General features: G+C 50.5%; 1 protein-coding gene across 1 annotated transcript; it reads right to left on the reverse strand.

Annotated features, from left to right (window-relative positions):
• Positions 1-6,423: 6,423 nt before the first annotated feature.
• Positions 6,424-7,058, reverse strand: LOC146198230 (uncharacterized). Its single transcript, XM_084591865.1, has one exon. The coding sequence runs from the start codon at positions 6,916-6,918 to the stop codon at positions 6,424-6,426; it is 495 nt and encodes a 164-aa protein (XP_084447991.1). The 5' UTR covers positions 6,919-7,058.
• Between the last annotated feature and the right edge of the window lie 16,373 nt (positions 7,059-23,431).

The following is a 23,431-nucleotide window of genomic DNA, read 5'->3' on the forward strand; positions in this document are numbered from 1 at the left end:
GCTCTGTGGGGATTCATAACCCCTGCCCCATTATAAAGGTCCACGCGTAATTAACACATGTGATTACGCGCGCGCTTGGGGAGGACCGCGAGGAGAGGACCCACTGGCCACCCTCCCAGGCTCCCGCGGTGACACCGCACAGGTTTCCTCCTCTCCTCTCGGCCTACCCGGGAAACCTCCTCTTCCCGACCCTAGGCGATGAGTGCGTCTGCCGCAACTCCCTCGGCGTCTTTCGGCGATTGAGCATGCACGCGCACTGTTGTCATTTTCCGTCGGGGAGACCGCCGCCTTCACCCTCTGCTCCCGGTTCAGCGAACACTTCCCGCCGCGGGCCGTGAGCACGAAGACGAGCCAGGTGAGCAGACTACCTCTCACCTCCCCGCTCGTGCTTCCCCTTTAGGTGGTTTTATTTCACCCGCGTACGCGGCGTTCGCGCGCTACACGGCGGTTGTTCTTGAGTGTATTTTTCTTGCCGTTACTGGAGCATAATAAACTGTTCGAGTACTTAACTCGGTGTCTGTCCCCTCTGGCTCGAACCCGCCACAGTAGCGATTTCTCGCACCGCGGGCTGAGGGTCACAGCTCTGTCTGTTTGGGCTGCACGTCGGGGCTAGAGGCGACTGTAGCGCCTAGCGCCCCCGTGGCGCATTCTTGCGAGAATAACCCCTATATTTTTGGCGCCCAACGTGGGGCCAGAGGTGTGACAAATCGAGTGTCTGTGTGTATACGACCTTCGACACATATACTAGCCATGGCAGTGAGCAGGGCTGACTTTTCAGTCTCTTCTAACACATGCAGTGGTGATTGCACAGCGGCAAGAAAGCAAAACCACCTTAACTGTTATTATTGCAAGAGATCAGGAGCTGGACGTCGGCAAGCTCTTTGAGCATGCCATTCTCAATCGCCTGCAACCGTTTATAGAAGCAACAGGCTGTCTCTCCCATGTTCAATTTGGCTTCCACCCAAACGTCTCGGCGCAAGATGCACTTCTCGCCCAGTCTCTTTAACACTAAGCGCCGCACAGCCTCTACGCGCGCCATACTGGCCCTGGATATTCACAAGGCATTCGATACGATAAGCCATTGGCTGTACAACTTTTATTTCCATCGAAAATAGGCGTCCTCTTCACCGCCCCCGACACGCGTGCCGGGAATGTCGTCCATATCCTGACGACATTAGCCACCACGGGCTGCGGCACACGCATATGGCAATATGTTCGGGCCTTCCTTCAAGGACGCACGACACGTTACCTTGGGGATATCACCTCCCAGCGTGTGAGAAGGGTGGCTGTTCCTGGAGCGGCGGGGGCTAGTCAGCCACCGAATTTTTATCTGTTGTAGGCCGTCATTGCACTCGCCACCGTTTAGGTGGTGGACGACGGCTGTTGACCAGCGCGCGTCTTTCTCTCCCTTTTCTTTTTCTTTCTTCTCTACTTTCTCTCCTGTCCGCACGAAGCAGCCGAGGTCGCTCAGCTACGGAGCCAGTAGCAGGCCCGTGCATTTTGTTCTCCTTCTTCCTACAGCCACAACATCGCCTCCCAGCCTTTCCCTTTGCCTAAACGGGGAACCCTTCAAGGGGCGGTCCTATCGCTGCTACTTTTTAATGTGGCGCTAGCGCCGTTAGCAAAGGCCCTTGCTGCTGTCCCAGAGCTCCACACAGCCATGTACGCAGACGATATAACCCTCTGGACAACGGGAGGATCCCTTGGGACAGCCCAGGATATGTTAGTCTGCCATAGACATCACCGCCACCTATCTAAACACAGACCTCCACTGCTCTCCAACTAAATCGGAACTATTGCAGCTGAAACCCCTACCCGGGGATCCCCCCATTGAACTTCACATGTACGGAAATCCAGTGCCCATTGTGTGTCAGGTGAAGATTCTCGGCCTTCTCATTAACGCACTTGATGCAACCGCCACCCTTCAGCTCTTGCAAAGACAGACGAAACAGGCTGCTGAACTAATCAAGCGCGTGGCAGCGCGCAACGATGGACTGATGTCTGAAGGCGAGACCCTCAATATGACCAATGCATTAATGATTAGCCAAATCACGTACCACCTCCCATACCATATACTCAACGCCAGACAGAGTAGGCGGACATCCTAATACGCACGGCTGTCACCTCGGCCCTACGTCTTCCACGGACGCTTAGCACAGAATGTCTGCTGGCCACTGGTACAATACCATGAACGAATTAATAGAGGCTCAATGCACCAACCAATTAGTCCGCCTGAGTCACACGGAAACAGGACAATGCTTAGTGCGACAACTCCCAGTAAAAAAAAATCTATGGGCCCAACTGGGACGACCAGTCAGATTGAATTGGTTCTGCCAATCTCAAATGGTTTGTCCAATGGGTGCTGTCCAACCCAACTGGTTTCTTCACTTCCAGTTGAGAAGCCCAATGGGTTTCTTTCAATCCCAATTGGGGTGCCCAGTTGGTTTCGTGACTCCCAATTAGGAAAGAAGAAACCAACAGGGCGTCCCAACTGGGATTGAATAAACCCATTGGGCTAATTGGAAAGTCCAATGGGTTTCTTCACTTCCAAGTGGGACGCCCAATTGAAACCAAATGGGCTTCCCATAGCTTCTATTTGGTCCTAAGGAAACATTCCCAATTGGGAAAGTCAAATCAGTGATATCCTTGACTGAGATGTGCACATATATACATACCTCTATAAAGAGAAAACAGTGAATGGATTGGATTGGTAAAACGTTTATTCGGGGCCTGCAGTAGAACGCGTGCTCGCGCGCGCGCGCTCCGGACGGGGCCTACGTCGTCCTCTGGGTACCGGCCGCGCGGCCTGGGTCCCAGCTCGTCGTGGCCGGCTCGCTGGTTCCCTGCCGGGCCAGCGCCTTGATGACCTGCTGGAAGGCCCAGAGTTGCTCCTCTTGATGTCGCTCCCTGTGGCTGCTTCCAGTCGCGGCGGGATCCTCCCAGACTTAGCTTCTTCCTGGTACTTGGTACAATTCCACAGCATGTGTGCGAAGCCGGCCGTCTCCGTTCGGCAGACTCTGCATTTGTCTGTCGGGTGCGTCTCGGGATACATACTATGCATCAGCGACGGACTGGGGAGTGAGCCCGTCTGTAGCTGTCTGAATAAAACGGCTTGCTCTCGACTGAGCCCCGAGCAAGTGGGTTGAAGAGTTCTGCGAGCTAGGCGGAACACCTTGGTTATTTCGTTGTAGTCCGTCATTCGGTCTTTGGTGCTGAACCACAGCGGCCAGTCGACCGAGGCGCGGTCCGTTCGCGCGCGCGCCTCGGCGTGTGCCGTCTCGTTGTGGTTGGCGTTGCGGTCTGACGCCTCGCCCGCGTGCGCCGGGAACCACTTGATTCTCACTTGTCTGCTGCCATCGTCGTTTTTGGATGCCTGCAGTATGCGCACAGCTTCTTTCGCTATCCTGCCTTTGGCGTAATTTCTCACCGCCTGCCTCGAGTCGCATAGCACTGTGTGGCAGTCGCGGTCGGCGATGGCCAGGGCGATGGCCACCTCCTCCGCTTGCTCTGCCTTGGTGCATCTCGTGCTGGCGGTCGTGCGAACGGTGCCGGTCGCGTCGACGACGACCGTCGTGAACCCGTGCATCTTGGCATACTCAGCCGCGTCAACGTAGCTTGCGTGTGTGTCGGCCGCGCGCTGGTCTATCAGCGCCTTGGCTCTCGCTGCTCTCCTCCCTTTGTTATACTCCGGGTGCATGTTCTTCGGTACCGAGTCCACTCTGATGTTGCGCCTGATCTCATCGGGGACGGAGAGCTGCGTCTGCTCCCTGCCTTGATATCCAATTCCCAGGTTGTCCAGGATTTTCCGGCCGGCCTTGGTCGTAGACAGTCTTTCGAGCTGTGCGGCACGCTGGGCCTCCGCTATCTCCTCCAGCGTGTTGTGCACCCCTAGCTGCAGAAGGCGTTTGGTGCTCGTTGTTTCGAACAGTCCCAGTGCCGTCTTGTAGGCTCTGCGGATGAGTATATCTATCTTATTTCTCTCGCTCTTGTTCCACTTGTGGTAGGCCGTCACGTACGCTACGTGACATATGACGAACGAGTGGATCAGTCTGATCAGGCTCTCTTCCTTCATTCCACTTTTCTTGTTCGTGACTCGTTTGAGTAGTCTCGTGGCGTTCGCCGCTTTCGCAATGAGCCGGGTGACGGTCTCGCCGTTTCTGCCGTGCGTCTCGATCGTCACCCCCAACACTGATCTTGTTGACTCTTGGGATCGCGTTTCCCTCTCCGGTCTTGACTTTGATTGCCTCGTACTCTCTCGGGTTGTTCTTAGGTTTGCGGTGCTTGACGGGCGGGTAGACGAGGAGCTCCGACTTGCTCGGCGAGCATCTGAGCACCGTTCCGTCGAGTTGGTCTTCGATCGCTTCAACGGCCGCCTGTAGGGTGGATTCGATGTGGCCATCGCTGCCCCCTTCCACCCACAGCGTTATGTCATCCGCGTATATCGTATGTCGGACTTCTTTGATGTTCCTGAGCCTTTCGGCCACTCCTATCATCACGAGATTGAAAAGCACCGGCGAGATGACCGATCCCTGAGGTGTGCCTGTGCTTCTCAGCTTCTTCTCCTGTGCTTGGAGGTCCCCCGCTCTGAGCTCGGCCGTTCTGTCCGTGAGGAAGTCTGATGTAATTGTATGATCTCTCTCCCATGTTGAGTTTCGAGACTTTCGATAGGATCGCTGAGTGCTTCACCTTGTCGAAGGCGCTCTGCAGGTCGAGTCCCAGTACTGCTTTGTTGTCGCCAGTTTTGCCGTCGATGATCTGGTGCTTGAGCTGTATCATGGCGTCTTGGGTACTTAGATGCTGCCTGAAGCCAATGATCGTTTCCGGGTAGAGATCTTCTTTCTCGAGGTATTCTTGCCACCTGTTGAGCAGGACGTGCTCCAACACCTTGCCCACGCAAGATGTGAGCGATATGGGTCGGAGGTTATCCGTGTCGGATGGCTTGCCCAGCTTGGGGATTAGGATGATCTAGGCCTTCTTCCACTGCGTCGGCAGCGTTCCCGTTTTCCAGCATTTGTTGTAATAGCTCGTGAGGCTTTCTATGGATTTGTCGTCGAGGTTCTTAAGCGCCTTGTTGGCGATGCAGTCCAGTCCGGCCGCCGACCTGCTGTTGAGGTCCTGCAGTGCCGTGCGAACTTCTTCTACGTCTATATCTCTGTCGAGACGGGCGTTTGGCAGCCCCCCGTAAGGTCCATGGCACTCCTTGGGCGTAGTCGGCAGGTATCTGTCGCTGATGCGTTTCATCACCTTATCGGCGCCGTGTTTAGTGACTTCTCGATGGATGAGTTTCGCCAGCCGGTCCCTTTGGTGTGACTTAGTCTTGGTTTCGTCGAGCAGATGCTTCAGCAAGTTCCATGTTTTCCCGTTGTGCATCTGGCCGTCGGCAGCGTTGCATATCTCGTTCCACTGTTGCGCACATAGCGTTCGACAGTGGTCCTCGATTGCTCTGTTGAATTCTGCGACTTTCTTTCGTAGCCTACGATTAAGGCGTTGTTGTTTCCGTCTGTTGAGAATGGACTGCTTGGCCTCGATAAGGTGGGCCAGTCGGCTATCCATTCTGTTCGTTTCGAGGTCTGTTACTATGTCTTTGGTTGAGTTTCGAACATCTTGGAGGATCTTGTTGGTCCACGCGTCGATGTCGTCGATTTCGTTCTCTTCCGCTTCCTGATTTCTGTTATCTCTGAAAGCAGACCAATCGATCCACGTACGTTTCCTGACTTTGGTACTGCTCTGCTCCGGTATGACGATTTCCAATATCATGTGGTCGCTACCGAGGTCCACCCCCGTGTTCCTCCACATGATCGTGATCGGTTCGATGTTCTTGACGAACGTGAGGTCGGGGCTGGTATCTCGGGACACAGAGTTTCCAATTCTCGTTGGGTAAGCCGGGTCGGTTATGAGGGTATAGTCGAGTTCCGCCGCGTCTTGGGATAGGTTTCTGCCTTTCGCATTGCTTTTGACGTAGCCCCATGCCGGATCCATCACATTAAAGTCGCCGCATGCGATCAGCGTGCTCTGGCCGGCCGTCGTGCTTGCCTTGTTAAGAATGTCTTAACCTCTGGAGTCTCCGCGATGAGTTACTGTAGATGTTTAAAATGAAGATGCTGTTTTTTCTTTGCTTGGTCGGTATGAGTTCGGTGAGCGTGTGTTCAATCCTGACATTGCTTAGCCGGTGTTCGACGAAGGTGAGTCCCTTCCTGACCAGGGTGCACAGGCCTCTGCCGTCGGGCGGGCCCGCGTGCACCCTGTAGCCGGGGAGGGACGGCTTGTCCGTTAGTGTTTCTTGGAGGAGGAGCACGCCGGGCTTGCGAGCCGCGTGCTCGATGTACTGCTGGACGACTGCCTTTTTCTTGACGAAGCCGCGGCAGTTCCACTGCCACACTGTTATGCCCGTGGAGTTGGAGGCCATGATTGTCCGATTCGGAATTATCCGTGTTGCTGCGCTTGGTTGATTTGATGCTGTACTGGCGCGAACGTTGGGTTGCTTAGTATTAGTTGCACGCTTCTTTCCAGATTGTTGAGTCTATTGACGTTCTCCGTTTGGAAGGCTTCGATGGCTTGCTTCATCGATTTGATCATATCCTCGAGGCTGTTGAGTTTGGCCTCGACGTTGTTGCTGCTGGCGGTGCTGCAGTTGCTCATGTTGTTCTTGGTCTTGCGTGATTCGACGGCCCTCTTCTTCGTTGCCGGCTCCTTGTCTGCGTCGGCCGTAGTTGCTTCGGCCTTGTTGTTGCCGCTCGGGCTGGATCTTTGCTGTTCGACGTTGCGGAGGGCGTTGCGGATCTCCGCGATTTCCTTGGTGAGGTTGTTGATGGTGGCTCGCAGGGTCGCGTTCTCCTTTTTTAGGGCCTCGTTGATCTCTCGTTCCTTGGTTGAAGCGTTGTCTTCTGTCTTGGCGTTGTAGCTCGGATTTGTCTTCATGATACCTTGTGCGGCGTTGCCTCAACCGACTCTCTCACGCGACGGTGATCCTTGGGTTTTCGTTTTTCGCGTGTCTCTGCTCTGGCTCCTGCAGCTGCTATTTCTCGACTGCGCGCGGTCTCTCGATGGCGTTCTTGACTTATGGGCAGCTGGCTTGTCAAGTGGTGGAAAATCGCTCTCCGACGGCAGCTGATGGCCGACCTTTCGGCGCTCCCACTGACGCTTGCGAACGACGTAGGGAACCTTGTATCTGTCTTTACATTCTCTGTCGGCGGTCGGGTGAGCGCCACCGCAAAGTTTGCATTTGGGTGCACATTTGTGGTCATCTTTTGGGTTCGCTTGGCCGCAGCCCCTGCAGATCCGGTTGGATGGCATCGGGCACACGTCCTTGCGATGCCCGACCCGACCACACCGGTGGCAGACGTCAATTTGCTTTCTGTACAGGTGGCACGGTATGAGCGTGACACCATATCGAACTAAGTTCGGTACCTTGGGTCCTCTGAAGGCTACTATGATCTTGGTCGTGTTGCCGATTCTTTTGGCGCCTACGGCGAGTGGGTTTCTGTCGTTTACAATGTTGCTGTCGAGATCTTCGGCTTTCTCGTCGACAGGGATGCCTCGGATGATGCCCTTCACGGTGTCGTACGGCGCCGTGCGGTACGCGCCGACTTCGAAGGTTCATTCATTCATAAACCTTTATTCATGAGGATGACCTGAGGCCTAGAGGGGAAGGGGGTGGGTTAGGTGAGGTTGAGGGCGCCAGACTCCGACATGAAGTCTAGCAGGGCACTAAGCTTGCGCTTGGCGTTGGTATTGGGGGCTGTCCAGTCTTCGTAGCTCTGAATGTGGTGAGCAGATGTGTAGCGTGCGCGGAGGCCAGCCGTGCCAGGACAGGTCCAGACCAAGTGCTGCAGGTCAACGGAGTCAGCAGGGCAGTTGGGGCAGCTGATCTTGGTTCGGCGCCATTGACTCAGGATGTCCGGTGTGTACGCTGCACCGGCTCGCGCCTTGTGAGTTAGAACTTGGGCTGGACGAGAGAGGCCGGAAGGGATCGGAGGATTAATACCGGGGACAAGGTCCCGCAACAAACCCCTCCGCTTATGTTTAAGCCGCGTGATGACAGAGTCCGATATGATGAAGGAGACGGGAGAACAGTAAGGGTGGTCCGAGTTGGACGGGCCCACATCAAGGCTATGCCGGCGGTCTTCCTCTAGCTGCGCGCCAGCGGCCTCGTGGGCCATTCTGTTCCCAGTTCCTTGTGCGTGATGTCCAGGTGTCCAATGTATTCATACCGAGACTTGTGAGGTCTCTCGCAGGTATCGGCAGCGCTCTTTGATGCTGTGTTGTACCGAGGTCTTGTAAGAACGGGCTTTCAGGGTTTTTATAGCCTCTTGACTGTCGGTGTAGATGTGGATGAAACGATCTGTTCCTTTGGTGCAGTGTTGAAGGGCCTCGTCGATGGCTGTTAATTCGAGTTCAGTTGCGGACCAGTACCTGCGACCACTGTGGCTAGTGGCGTGCAGCTGTGAACCCTCTTGGTAGTAAGCAGTGGTTGCAAACGTGATGCCGGTGTCATCGTCATGATATAGGGCGGCGTCGGTATAAATGCGGAGACCGATGTGCTGGTCTTGTGTATCAATTATGTGGCGTTGTCGGTGATCTCTTCCTGGTCCTTTGGTGTTGGTTGGAATGGGTTTTGGATCTGTTACCAATGTTTCTGTCCATGGTGCTGTAAGGTGGTCCAATATGGGCAAGTGTAGGTTAGCTTCGTCAAAGATTCGAGTGAGGAGGTGATGCCCGTTGGGTGTGTGACGCAGGCGAGTTTCATGATTGGCTCGGTGCGTAGCAATAAGTGCGAAGGTCTTGTCTTGGATGTATAGGGGAGAAAACCTGGGCCAGGGGGCGCTGCGCCGCTCTGTGCGTCAGCGCCCTCCATGGAGACCCCGTCAAAATCTACGCGCAGCCCGGCCGCGTCGTCTGCTAGCCGCCGCATAGAAAAGCATGTTGTCGTCTGCTCCGCGCTGCTTTCTAGCACGTGTTTGCGCGCGCGCGCTCGGTTGTTTCTCTCCTCCTCCAGCCGCATTGTGGCCACCGTCGGGTTCTAACAATGAGGGGGGAAGAAGAAAGAAAGAAAAGAACTAGAAGGAAAATAATGACAGTGCACTTTTTTCGCGAAGATTGTGTGGAAACGGTAACGGGATGGTTGTGGGCCTTTTTTTTTTCTTTTTTTTTGGGGGGGGGGGGATATCTCGTACCGTTCGTGTGTCGTACTTCTCTAACTGGCGGTGCTGAAGCAGCCATCGTGGAACCGGGTCGGCCTCAAGAAACAGATATTCGTCATTAATGCGATCACTTTACGTCAATCATCCTATCCTCATACGCGATCCTGCTTCGGGAGCTCAAAACTGCGCGTTCGCTATAGGAGATAACTGAACTAGGAATTGCGCAGCGTAACAGTGGAATTAAGAAGACAAAGATTTCCGTGGAGAGATGTCCCCGTCTGCATGGAAAGTCGTCAGACATTTCCTCGCTGTTCGTCTCGTGGAGAGGAAACTGCCGCAAAAATGGCATGCCTCGGCTTCTGGGGAATGACCCAGGTCGTTAAGAAACCCCTCATCGTTAAGGGTAGCTAGGTCATTGATTTCGGATGGCAGCGCCGCAGCAGTGAACTTCCCCTGGCCGGTGTCGGCAGGAACCAAAGGGTAAGGCGGCATGCTTTGTGCCTTTGTAAGGAACGCATCCTAAACGCGCCGAAAACAGGCCCCACGGCGCCGGCAGCACTGCCTAAAACGTTTGTCCCCGAAGAGCTGAATAGGCCCCTTTCAAGTGACCAGTCACAAAGGGAAAGGAAGGAGCACTCGAAGGCTGGACCCTTCATTCTGTGAACATGGACAGAGGCATCAAGAGGTGCCGCCTCAAGTCCTTCAAGATACCTGTCGTTTGCCTCCCGCCTTCAAGCAGCGAATTCGCATTCATTTTTTTTTTTTGTATGTCTGAGCCTGCCAACAAGCGCTCTTTGAAAACAATGTCCGGCGATCAATTAATTAATCGTAATTTCTTGCTTTCAAAAGCACCGATAAAAACATGCCTCCAGCCAGCCTCTATGTCAGCCGGGGCACAGAAAAAAAAGCAAAATTAAGAAATCCCACTGGCAAAGAGCGCCGGCTTTGCGCGCGAGAACGCGCCACCAACCCCCCTCGTCCTCACTCTCCTTCTCCCGCTCCGCGTGCACGCGCGGCTGAACGTAGCACGCGCTCCCGAGCGAGCGGGCTGCGCAGACTCCGCAGACAGCCACGCGCAGCGCGGGCGCGGATGCGCGTAGGCACGGCCGGTCTCGAGGGAGAGAGCGCTTCTCTTCTCTTACGGCCTCTCCAATTGGGTCTGTTTCAACCGTTTCAACATTTTCAACATTTCGACCGTGGCTCCACCTACGGGGTGCGCGACTAGCGCGCGCCATTGAGCGGCCGTGCGCGCGCTCTCCGGAGCAGGCGCCCTTCACAGCCGTTTTGATCAGCGCCGCGCGCGCGCCGATCGAGGCGGCAGTGCGCCGGGTCTCACCAGAGCCTTGCATTTTGTCGCAATGTGTTCAGGTTAAAATATTAATCACTGCTGAAACATAATTACCGAATGTTGGCAGGGATTTCCCGCCAGAATAGTTTCAGCTCTAAGTGTCATACACCACATATACGCGATTTCGGCGCTGGTTCACCTCGCCGTCATCTCCGTAGTTCGTCACATTTGGCCACTCAGCGGCATGCTTTATAAAATTTGTAACTAGGCGGCGGACAGGAACAATTTTGGAACAGTTTGTGTATGGTTTCTTTGCAGCGTTGACTGGATTGCGAGCTGCCGGTAAACTTGAGCAGTGTGGCAGCAGTTGTCTTCCATGTATTTTCAACTTCAGCTGCAGATAAAATTAACTATAGGCGGCGGAGGCTGCAGTCTGTGTGGTGTTTTTGCAGCTTTGATTGACTTGTGAGCTACCGGTAAACTTGGGGAGGGAGGTAGCCGTTATTTTTTTTTTATATTTGGCGTTGAGACGGTGCCGTGTTCAGCTGCCATGGTGTGTCACCATAAGTACACGATTTTGGCGTCGATTTAACTCGCCTTCACCTCCTTGAGTCCGTCAGCCGTTGACAAAAGTGCGCAACATGCTTGAAAAAAAATTAACTAGGCTGTGGAAGCTGCAGTTGTGTGGTTTCTTTGCAGGTTGGACTGAATTGTAAGCTACCGTGAAACTTGAGACGCGTGGTAGCAGTTTTTTTTTATATTTTGCGCTGAAACGGTTCCGTTTTCAACTGTCAGTGCGTGACACCATTTGTACGCGATGTCTGCGTTGGTTGAACTCGCCTTCACCACCGTGCTTCTATCAGCCGCCGGCCAAAGAGCGCAACATGCTTGAAAAAAAAATTAAATAGCCAGCAGGAACGATTTAGTAGCAGTCCGCGTGGCAGCAAAACACACGGCGATATGTGCCGCGCGCGCGCCGCCCGCCCCGCTGGAAAGGAGGAAGCTGCACGCCCAGCAAAAAAAAAAAAAAAAAGCGCGCGCGCGCACGTGATGGCGCTCGGCCAATGAGAGGGTCGAACCACGAAGGAGAGCGCAGGAGAGGAGACGGGCGGCAAACTTCACATGTTGGCGCTACTTTTAGTTTATTGAGGGGTTTTAACTGCTGCTCCTCCGCTGCAGACGTTCACGCGCAAGGGAAACGCGCGCTCGCTTTTAGCTTCGCCCGCGTCATTTGCAACTGGCAGGTCCTGACATTTCGCCCCTTATGGTTTATACAAAGTCCGTCATCAACATCGAACATTTATCGTGTACGAGGAATAAAATACAGTCAACAATCCGCTCACGCACGCGCTCCTTCGTCAGTTCGGCCGTGCACGGTCGAATGAAGCTTCGGGTACACTTCAACATTTTTTTACCTCTAAGTTTTGTACAAAAATAAATTTACCAGGCTATGCAATCTGCCTTTGAATGTTTTAAGCAGGTGTAGCGCAACCTGACGTGAGTTCTTGGTGAACTGTTGGATGGAGATGCTGTCAACCGCTACCGTTTTCGTTTAGATCAGAAGAGGCATCGGCAAAACTTCATGGCGCGTCTCAGATTCAGAGTAAATAACAAAAATTTACTCATATAGTAAAAATTTCACTTGTCGAGTGGACTGGGCTGTTCTAGCTTCGTTCAAAACGTATCAGTCGGTTGAAAGACCGAAGATGTACATGTAGTCTCGCGACTACTTTTAATCAATGAAATGGGCATAAACAGTTAAGCAGAATTTAAAAGAGCAGCAAACAATAAAAAAATTTTCCTTCAAAGTTACACATTGCACTATATATTCACCAATTTATCAAAATGCGAACTGCGTCTAGAAAATTCAGGCTCAAAGTCTTCCTGCACGGGCACATAAGGAGTTGGCCTTTCGGTCTTCTCTGTCACTTTCCTGGTATAATTAATTGATAAGAAGAATTCTGCGAAATTTTTCAAATATCAAAGAAACGGACTTAATAACATAGCTGTTGCCAATTCCTTTCTGGCAACTCAGTGTTGAGTTCTGAAATGCTGACTGAATCAGGATCTTAAGTACTTCGAGAACATTTGTGTGTAGTAGGTGCACGGCAGCTTTTTCAAAAAAAAAAAAAAAGGTTTGTCCAATAGGGCAACAAGCTCTGGTTTCGGATAATGCAGTCCACTAGAACATTGTCCTCGTAGAAGAGGGTACTACATGGGGCTGCTTCTTTCGCTAGTTTCAAGAAGAATAGCGCAAGCGTCAGACCCGAAGTTGATTAACTAAATGATATATCCAGCGAGGTAAGGTGAACCGGAATATGTGACAGTGGAAAATGGGATGGTAGGAGATGCCATCACTTCCTTCCGTGCCTTGATTTTGCTCTGAGATGAAACGTTCGTCTTGACAATGTAGTCATGTAGTCATGTGCCGCTAGCTGTTACGGCCCTCGCATCTGGCATATGTCATTCCCTTCCGCACATTAACCTTACTTTCCCGAAGAGAACCTCAATGGGTCGCTATATAAGGCTTGAAATGAGTCTTCAGTGAGGGTGTCCTTCATTAACGCTTTAGAAGTTTCTTGCATACTTTCGATATAGCAGGTGAACTCATTTGTAAGTCACTGCATCGAGTATCACCTTCACCATTTGTTGGCTTTTTTTTACCACTTCGAGCACAAGTGGTGTCATGAATATCAACCATTTTTTGTTTTCATATTAAGCATAATATAATGTAAAAAGTTCATTAAAACAATGTTTATTTGCAAAATTAAAATAATGTTTATAATACCACATATTGCCAAGTATATGAATTCTAATAACACTTAAAACTCAACCCTACAACGTTTACTTTGACTGTTATACTAATACTTTATATCATGCTAGCATTTTGCAACTTACATTACATTTTTATGAAATTATTTTCATCTTCGGTGCTACATGAATGATTTCGCATCTAGCGCTGAAAGGCGGTTTTGCTGTTGCAGACGAGTTGCTGTCATGTTAGCCTTGAAGAAGCTTCGATGTGAACACTGCTCATTCAGTTTTCTTTTTGTTCCCATTCGTGTACAGGCTTGGGGAAAATTCGGATTAAAATGAACAAAAGTAGCTACCGTGCCGCAATGTATGCCATGCTTGTCGAACGTTTGCTGAACGACAGTGTTTTTTATATCCGTTCACGTGTGGTACGTTGACGACATGCCGCTGCAGCAACTACCTTCTGTGCTCTTTAATTTCGGGGCTGCACTCACCACGAAACTCGCGAGCGACAACACGAAACCAGGCAAAAACCACCCGCCGCCGCTGAAGCAGACGCGGAGCGAACGGTGAGCAGGTCGCGCCCCTTGCGGTGGCGGAGAGCGTAGCTCAAGGAGAAAAGTTCCCATTGTTCCCGCAGCGATTGAGAAGGCCGTAATAAAGTGAGCTAGAATTGGGTAGTGGGCTCACTCCTCAGCCAGCGCCATACATTGCAATGACGCCGCCTATGTCAGCAGATTCTAGTTCTGCGCACCTCCGCAGGGGGCCGCCACCGCCGCCTTCAATGTAGCAGCGCGCGGCACCGCGCGCTGCGCGCCGTTTGTCTTTGCCTGCCTTCCCCTTCGCTGCTGTATTCTTGCCATTGCGGAGGTTTTGTTTTGCGGTGGGCGATGTGACTTCTGATACGAAGAAGCCACCCCGATGACAAAACCATTGTGCTAGGCTGCCGGACATGTTTACGGGAAAGGCGCCACGAATCGAAAGATATGTGGCTCTTGGAAAATAATGGGGGCGAATATAAATACTCCCTAAAGGATATAAATACACGATGACCTGATCACATCAATGACACGTACACCAGCCTAGTTTTTCAGTTGTATTTCATTCTATGGCCTTGTGAAAACAATAAGCCAGGGGAAGGGCGAGCAGGGCCACCTAGCCGGATTGTCGACATGCTGCATCAAGGAAGCACAAAGCTAGACACGAATGTGAACAAAAAGGAGGACCAGTAGTTAGGAAACAACTTTATTCAACGCATTACTAAGCGTCAAGAATACGCTGGTATATCTGTTGACCACAACCAGCATATTATAGCCGAAGCGCGTGATTATAGGCTAATATTTCACACGACTGGGTATATGTTGCTAAATAGAGTCTAATGAAATTGAATTGCGAAGCTTGTACAAGCCTGCTAACCGCTTACTCGGCGCAAACTTCCGCGACAATGGGAAATCAGCTAGTGTAAGTTCAGCTTTTGCTTCTTGACCAAGCTCGAAAAATGACGGCCTGTACGTAGGGCGATCATTCATGACTTGAAAACCACTGTACACGGCGCAAAGACGACAACACAAGAAATAAAAGAACGCCATGTGAGCATGTGCTGTCCTTTTCTTTCTTGTGTTGTCTTCTTAAATTTGCGCCGTATACATGCAGTGGTTTTTTTTTTTTTTTTTTCGTGCCATAAACTGCATTCGGGCAGCAAATAAATTGATGCACTCGGAGTAGTAAAAGACACGCTCCCGCGAGAAATCGGATGCTTACAACATATACGCGCCTCGCCTCTCTCATCAGTTATGATTAACACGGGTGTACTTTTTGTCAAGGAAGCTAGCAGTGGAGCCGCCGTTCATCAACCCGAGATGCCTACTAAATGCTTGTTTTCACACTCCTAGAGCTCGACAGGTCCTTCCCTATCGATCAGAACACTGTCTACACGAATATAGCTAATTCGCAATTGTGCAGTTATCTGAAAATTTTCAGATTAAACTGCTGATAATGGACGGGGATGCTCAACTGCAAGCCTTTAAGATGCGTTCAATAATGACTTGTGGCAACTTTTATGCACCTTTCTTCCATAAACAGCGTCGACAGTAAATTAAAATTCACGATCCAGAAGGCAGGCGCGACAAAAAGGTGCTGACAGCTGCGGCCTATTAAGGTATACGGATACAGATTTACACGTTACACACGTAAACCTACGTGTCTCTCTACTCTATCATCGCGGCCGTGAATCAGAAACCTCAGAAAATTGGGAAATCGAGCGCCGCAGTCATTTTCATACAAGCGCCTTAATTCACTTTTCGCCAAGGACTCCGGAGAGAAATCGGACACGCGTTTGCAGTTAGAAACCTCTTAGTTCATCTTATAGCACCAGTAGTAGCACAACTTTCTAATATATCCAACCTCTGCATAGCTGCCACATGCAAATCTAGAAAGTGTGGACGAAGACGGTGCGTTTTTCTAAAGCGAGAAGGCCGCGGTCGCACGAACGCAACCCCTCAACCAGCAGAGCGCTACATTGAAGTCTGCGGTGGCGCCACTTAGTGCATGTGACACAGACTGCGTCAGGGAAGGAGCCCCAGTGAGCCCACTTTAGCCGTAAGAAAGAGCGCGCGCCCTCTCCCTCGAGACCGGCTGTGGCGTAGGTTTTGTAGTTCCTCTCCGCTCCGCTGGAAACCGAGCGCTGGCGTCGCGGAGCAAACTAAAGCTCTAAAGCCCCTTATACTTTGAAAGTTACGCCAACGATTGAACTTTGCCGCCGCCGCGCTACCTCCTCGCCTCCCCCTCGCCCCTTTCGCGCCCCTTCGCTGAAGGCCGGCTCTCCGCCCGATTTCCTGAGCGACGATTGGTCTCCCTGCCGTTGCCATTGGAAACCGACGCGCGTCCGGCGTTTTCCTTGTGTTTTCTTTTTCCTTCGCGCCATTTTTCCCCTAGTCTCGGCGAGCGAATATTGCGCGCTGTGCTTTTATTACAGCGTGCAAGCTCTATGCCGTGCTGTTGCGCGTACAACTGCAGCAAGCGACTTGAAGATGGTTATGCGGTATTCATGATATCTCAAGGCAAGCGTGACGGCTTGCGCACGAGTCAATGGATTCACAAGATTAGTCGAAAGACGTTTATTCCTAGAAACAACAGAGTTGTTTGCGACGTCGAGTGCCTTTCTCACTCCCCGTAATAACGCGTCACCTGACGCTGCGTTTTTTATTCCTGCTTGCTGCTCAATATTTTTGCGGCGGCAGCATGTTCATTGTATAAAAATAAGATTGTCCTCTGCAGCATGCTGAATATTCTGCGAGGCTCCAAGGCTCCATCATTTAACACGCTTCGACTTCTGTACAGTCAGAAACAGGGCGCTATAATCTGCTTTTTGCTGTCAGAAATAACTGGAAAATTACAGTCTCTCGATTGAATTTGTCGCGATTATGCTAGGATCCCTGGCCTCCTTCACTAAAAATCAAAATTCGGGCTTGTAGAGGAGCTAGCCTTTCCAGCTTTTACTTGTAGTGTGCGTCGGTTACCCGGGAGCAATGAATGCTGGCCCTGAAAAACTCTTTGGCAAGTAAACCCGAGGTATTGCGGGTAATCTGCACTAGTTAGGTCGTATGGCATTTTTTTTTTTTCAATTCTTGAATGTGTCTTGCCATGCTTCGACGCACGCGTGGGTTAAAAAATATGCGTTCGTTTTATCAGGGATACGGCCAATGTGCAGGAGGTGTTCATATGATCACACACGCTTCACTTTGACCATGACTACTAGGCGTTGGCAGGTTACCTTCGCTTTGAAAGCTGGAGCTCTAAAAGCGCGATTCCGCGTATTCATTTATTGCGAGAAAAGTTATCCCATCGATGTCAAATCAGCCGGAATCATTGCATCAATTTTCTGTATTTACGAAACTTAAACAATCAATGATTATAGTTATTATGTAAAAATAGGGGAACATTTTGCGAGCAACAATTCTTAACACTGTAACATATTACTCATTTCAATTGTATGCAAGATTTTTTTTTTTCACCTAGCCTGAGTAATTATCTCATCGCTCTATGTTCTAGCTACATTTCACTGAAGACCAGTTTGAGCCGCCAATATTACACGAACTCGAAAAAAAGAACAGACCAAACGCAGTTCCATCAATTTTCTCTCACCGACCTGTCCTGAAGTAAAGGAAGCCTCCTCGACAGAGACATGAACCTCGCGCTGATATTAGTCAGTTATTTCTGTGGCTTGCTCTTTTCCCACCTCCATTTATGAGAAAACAAGAAAGTATAAGAATTAAAAGTCAATGTATAGTTGTCTCGTCAGATATTATAAGATAATAGAGATATGACTGACAACGTAAGTCAATGAAAATTGAAGTATATGAATGGGTCATGGGACGGCATCAGATTAAATAGTGATGGTTATGAATAGTGATAAGTAATGATGGTGACTGTTACGGATAATAATAGTAAATTATATTACTAGGCCCGGATAGTGAGGTGATAGTGTTCGTTGCGGATAGTGACAGTTACGATAGGTCTCTGGCATTAGTAGATATAGTGATAGATAGGATAGCGATAGTTAATGAATTGGCAGTTATATGCTTTCTCATTTCCGCACGTTGAAGACCTATGTGCACCTTGTAATTTTTTATTTGATTGTTGCGTTCAATGAAATCAAGCTCTTTTACACAGCGCATGAGACCACAGCATGCTTGCCCCAGAACTTCAGTGTATCGGCAATAGGGCCCACCACTTCTCCCAGTGTACCCTGCTGTCTTTTAACCACACGCGAAGTCAGTGAGGGGCCACGTACTCATAAAATTATTTAATTCCTCCATCAGCATCATATCAAGACTGCCGTGGCAAACCTGTTCCTTGCCTCGAAGCAGCAAGGAACAGCTCAAAATTTGATTTTATACAAAATTAACTAATGAACGCAGATTATCGCGGATCGCTAACTAGCACAGTGCCATTACGCTTGGCCTAAGCTTTCCAACGGTATACGGTTCTGTGTTGCAGCTAAAATTTAGATTTTAATTGCAATTTACTAAATATCAATTAATTTGGCCCAGTAATTGATTGAAATACATGTACAATTAACCAATAATCCAATCTCATGGTTGATCACGTGACATATACTATGCTTAGAGAGATAGCTTGACAGTAGCGAAATAGACTAAGTCCTGCTTTAACCTTCTCTAATCTTGAAGTTCAAAGCACCAGCCTGGATCGTTTTCTGAAGTTTTACCGTGGTGACAGATTTCACGCTCTAAAAAAAACACAAAGTCAGCGGCAGTACTAGATTAAGTGCACAAAGTAAAACCTTATCATGAGACTTAAAAAGCGTCTGTAGCACAGAACTCGCCTGAAAGCTTTGTTTATCAGTATTCCCCATTCAAACAGTTCTAAGAAGAAACCAATCAATTCATGAACTTTACTATCGGCATTCTCAATGCTTTTCTCGCAATTTTTCAAAAATTTTGTGCACTCCTGGAGCGCAGACCTGGCCCAAAAGCTTGCGCTTCACTCACTGCTGCGGCCGGCCGGCGGGCGTCAGGGGGAAAAAGCGTGTCGTGCGCAGCGCTCGCCGCCGCCGCGCGAGGAGAATCGAGGAGGAAAGCGCGGCGCGGAGGAGAGTGTCGCTACTTTCAAATTATCAAGGGACTTTAGAGCAAACTCCAGCTTCGTAATTCCTCTCCGCTCCGCTGGAAACCGAGCGCGGGAGAAGGAGAGTGAGGACGAGGGGGGATGGTCGTGCGTCTGTGCGCGCAAAGCCGGCGCTCTTTGCCAGTGGTGTTTCTTATTTTTGCTTTTTTCTGTGCCCCAGCTGACATAGAGGCTGGCTGGAGGCACGCTTTTTATCGGTGCTTTCGAAAGTGAGAAATTATGATTAATTGATCGCCGCGGACATTGTTTTCAAAGAGCGCTTGTTGGCAGGCTCAGACAAAAAAAAAAAAAAAAACATGAACGCGAATTCGGTACTCGAAGGCAGAGGCAAGCGACAGGTATTTTGAAGGACTTGAGGCTCTTGATGTCTCTTCCATGTTCAGAGAATGAAGGGTCCAGCCTTCTCGTTGAGAATTGATACGCGTGTACACAGCGACGAGTGCTCTGGGCGCTGGTTGGGGAGCTTCATTTCCATTTGTGACTGCTCACTTGAAAGGGGCCTATTCAACTCTTTGGGGACAGACGTTTTAGGCGATGCTGCCGGCGCCATGGTGCCTGCTTTCGGCGCGTTTAGGACGCGTTCCCTACAAAGGCACAAAGCATGCCGCCTTACCCTTTGGTTCATGCTGACAGCGGTCAGGGGGAGTTCGCTGCTGTGGCACTGCCATCCGAAATCAATGACTTATCTACCTTTAACGATGAGAGGTTTCTTAACGACCTGGATCACTGGCGAGGAGCCGGGGCATGCCATTCTTTCGGCAGTTTCCTCTCTCCGTGAGACGAAGAGCGAGGAAATGCCTGACGAATTTTCATGCAGGCGGGGACATCTCTCCAAGTAAACCTTTGTCTTTTAATTCCACAGCTACGCTGTGCAATCCCTAGTTCAGTTATCTCCTCTAGCGAATACGCAGTTTTGAGCTCCCGAAGCAGGATCGCGTATAAGGATAGGACGATTAACGTATGTGTTTTCCCTTTATAAGCGCCGAGTGATGGCATTAATGACATATATCTGTTTCTTGAGGCCGACTTGGTTCTGCGATGGCTGCTGCGGCACCGCCAGTTACAAACAGAGGTGCGAGATACGAGCGCTACGAGATACCTAAAAAAAAACTGACAACCATCGTTTCAACACGAAAGAGAGAAGAGAGAAAAACACTTTCACGAGTTTTGCGAAAAAGCGCGCCTTCACTTATTCATTCCAGTTTTTTTTTTTTTTTTTTTTTTTTTTTTTTTTTCTTGCCCCCTTTGTTGGAGCGCGACGGCGGCCAGAATGCGGCCGGAGGAGGAGAGAAACAACGGAGCGCGCGCGCGCAAACACGTGCTGGAGAGCAGCGCGGAGCAGACGACAGCATGCTTTTCTATGCGGCGGGAGCAGACGACGCGGCCGCACTGCGCGTAGGTTTTGACGGGATCTCCATGGAGGGCGCTGACGCACAGAGCGGCGCAGCGTCCCCTGGCCCAGGTTTTCTCCCCTATAACTTGAATTCTTGCGTAGCGGACGGCGTTTTCTTCCTTGGGCGTGCTGATTACCATTATATTTTGTTGCGCGTTCGGGCAGATCGTGTCCGATGCGTTCTCTTCGTTCGTGATCTTGGCCGCGGCGAGAAAGGCCGCAGCTACGGTCGTAGTGCCGATCTTGGTGATGTCGAGTCCCCCTCGCGGTCTGATTACGATCTGTTTTCCTCCAGCGGCATGGCTGGCATTCTCGCTGCCTTGATGGCCGAGGCTCTAAAGTTCTTATTTCCTTTCGCTTTCTTGCTTACTTGGTTGTCGGTGCCGGCGAGCTTCGCGTCGAGGTCTCATTGACGGAGTCTTGACATGCGTTCCCCCGCGAGCGTCCATCCATGGCCGCGGTGGAATTCCTCGGGGGAAATTTCTTCGCCTTGAGCTTGAACGGTCATTGGAGAGTCGGAGATCGTTGCCAGAACGGACGTTTCCTCCATCTCGGGGCTGAGTGGCTGCCGCCGAGGCGGCGAGCCGCGGCAGCGACGAGGCCTATCGCTCGCGCAACACACCTAGCGGGACGCCCCCCGCACGGCGGCGATGAAAACTGTCCGGTAAATCGAAGAAAAGGCGTACCTTTGGGAACTGTCAATATCCGTCGGTGCTTTTTGACTTCACGAACACATCGAGATAGAGAAAACTTCGATTCGAGCAAATTAGCACTGCGAAATTGATCATAAATGACGAAGCCGACCGAAAACAGTGAAAAATTTAAGTTATAAAAAGTATATGCCACTTAATCTTATTTTTGTCGCGTCCACTGTAGGAGCAGGCATAATTAATTGTTAACTGAATAACAGACATGTGTGACTGGTCCTAACAGCACTGTTCAAAGAATGGAGTATATAAGTCTGCAAAGTATCCTGTGGATATATGCATTAAATCTGTATTCTGTGTGTGTGATGCATGCCTGTCTCACAATTTCTGTAAAAACTTGTAATTTCATTCACTTGAATAAATGTCGGCTCCCCTGTACCTTGCATCTCCATTCTTTTTTTCTTTCAGCTATGCAAGTTCAAACTATTTGGGCTCAATGAGTATGCCATTTGAGTTCAATTGGTCAACCATTTGGTCTTCATGGGTGGCCAATTATTTCCAAGCGGAAGCACCAATTCATATAAAATGTTCAGGCCCAAGGGTGGCGAAAACAATTGGTTTTTCACCAATTCATTTCAATTGGGAAATTCCCAATTGGACCCATCCACTTTTTTTGACTGGGCCAAGTCTCAATCCACCCATCCCCACCCCCAGCAAGTGCTAAAACTCATCTCTCCGCGTACGCAGGATCACATATACCAGAAGCCCCTACCGTGCAATATGGGCGCTAGCCTTAATCAGGGTAGGCTTAAAGTTCGAGCCAGCTTACACTAAAATATACAGCAACCGTTCCAATATCTTATGTCGACGCGGCAAAGATTTCTAAAGTAGGATTTTTCACGGCAGTCGCAGCCTACGAAGATGGCACGCTGCCATTATCCGAACTAATTCGCCTGCAGAGCCGGAAGGAGCCGCCATCGCACTTACGCTGGCCCACTCCATTATTGACAAAGACATAACCGAAATTTGCGCCGATTCTCAGGCTGCATACCCCACTACCTAAATAGCGTGGCGATAACGGCCATCCATCATATTTTTGCCACAGCCACCAATCTCGACCGAACGGTTAATCTGACGTGGATTCCTGAGCATGCCTCGAGCCCCGGTAATGAGCGCGTTCATGCGCTGGCCCGAGAACCCTCTTCCCGGGCCCCGGACGATCAGGCACCCAACACAGCGCAAGAGGCCACATCGGTCCTTTCTACATATAAAATCACCACATTCCACAAACACAGCCGCATGACACTGCCACCCACAGCACCTTGTCACCCTTATCCAGTGCCACATGGCGACAATTGCAGACGGGCTGCTTCATTTCTCCGTATCGTCCCTCGTTTTCACCCCGGCTTGCCCCTTCACTGCGGCACTTGTGGCATACTCAAATCCTCACCTTTCCACTACCTGTAGGAATGTCCTGCCCCACAGGCAGTACCCCCCACACTCCATCCCACTTATTGTTCCTGGGAGGCTGCTTTGAGGACCGCTCAGCCGGCCGGCCAGAAATGGCTAGTGGATCGGGCTCTATGTGAAGCGCAAGCCCGTGGACTCCTGAACTAGTAGGGGGCCACCCTTAGACTATTTTTTTTATCTAATAAAGTTGATTCATCCATCCATTGAGCTAGTCCGCAAGTCAGCTGCCGCCAACAGAACCATAGATTAGGGGCACCGACCATCGGTACTGTTCAGTCGTGTCCGACTCTTCGTGACCCTATGGACCATGTCACGCCACGCTTTCCGGTCTCTCACTATCTTCCTAACATCACATAACTTCATCTGCAGTGTCTCGAGGATGCCATCTAACCATCGCGTTCGCTGCCTACCCCTTCTCCGGAGACCCTCAACCTTTCCAAACATCAAATCTTTCTCCAGCGACTCCTCTCTTCTCATCAGATGACCAAAGTAGCTGAGCTTTAACTTTAGAATTTGACCTTCCAATGAGCAGTCAGGGTTTATGGTCGACAATATCGACTGATTTGATCTTCTGGCAGTCCAAGGAACTCTCAAGTCTTCACCAGCACCACAATTCAAACGCGTCAATTCTTCGGCGGTCAGCCTTTTTCACAGTCCAACTCTCGCATCCATACATCACAACTGGAAAAACCATAGCACGAGTTATACGGATCTTGGTTGGCAGACTAAGGTCTCTGCTCTTTACTAGGCGGTCAAGGCTAACCATTGCTCTCTTTCCCAGAAGCAGGCGTCTCCTAATTTCACGGCTGCAGTCTCCTCCCGAGGTAATCTTGGAGCCCAAGAAGAGAAAATCTATCACAGCTTCCACTTCATGTCCATTGATGCTCCAGGACTTGATAGGGCAAGACACCATGATCTTTGTCTTTTTAATGTTCAGTTTAAGCCCAAACTTCTCTCTTCTTGTACGCGCATCAGAAGTCTCTCGAGTTCCACTTCACTTTCTGCCATTAAAGTGGTATCATCCGCATATCTAAGGTTGTTGATACGTTTTCCAGCAATCTTCACTCCAGCTGAAGACTGGTCCAGACCGGCC

Source organism: Amblyomma maculatum, chromosome 2 (assembly GCF_055883805.1).
Source record: "Amblyomma maculatum isolate TAMU_Amacu chromosome 2, ASM5588380v1, whole genome shotgun sequence".
In the NCBI taxonomy this organism is placed as follows: Eukaryota; Metazoa; Arthropoda; class Arachnida; order Ixodida; family Ixodidae; genus Amblyomma; species Amblyomma maculatum.

Coding starts and splice junctions, on each gene's coding strand:
- LOC146198230 (XM_084591865.1), bottom strand. CDS start 6,918: ATGAAGACAAATCCGAGCTACAACGCCAAGACAGAAGACAACGCTTCA.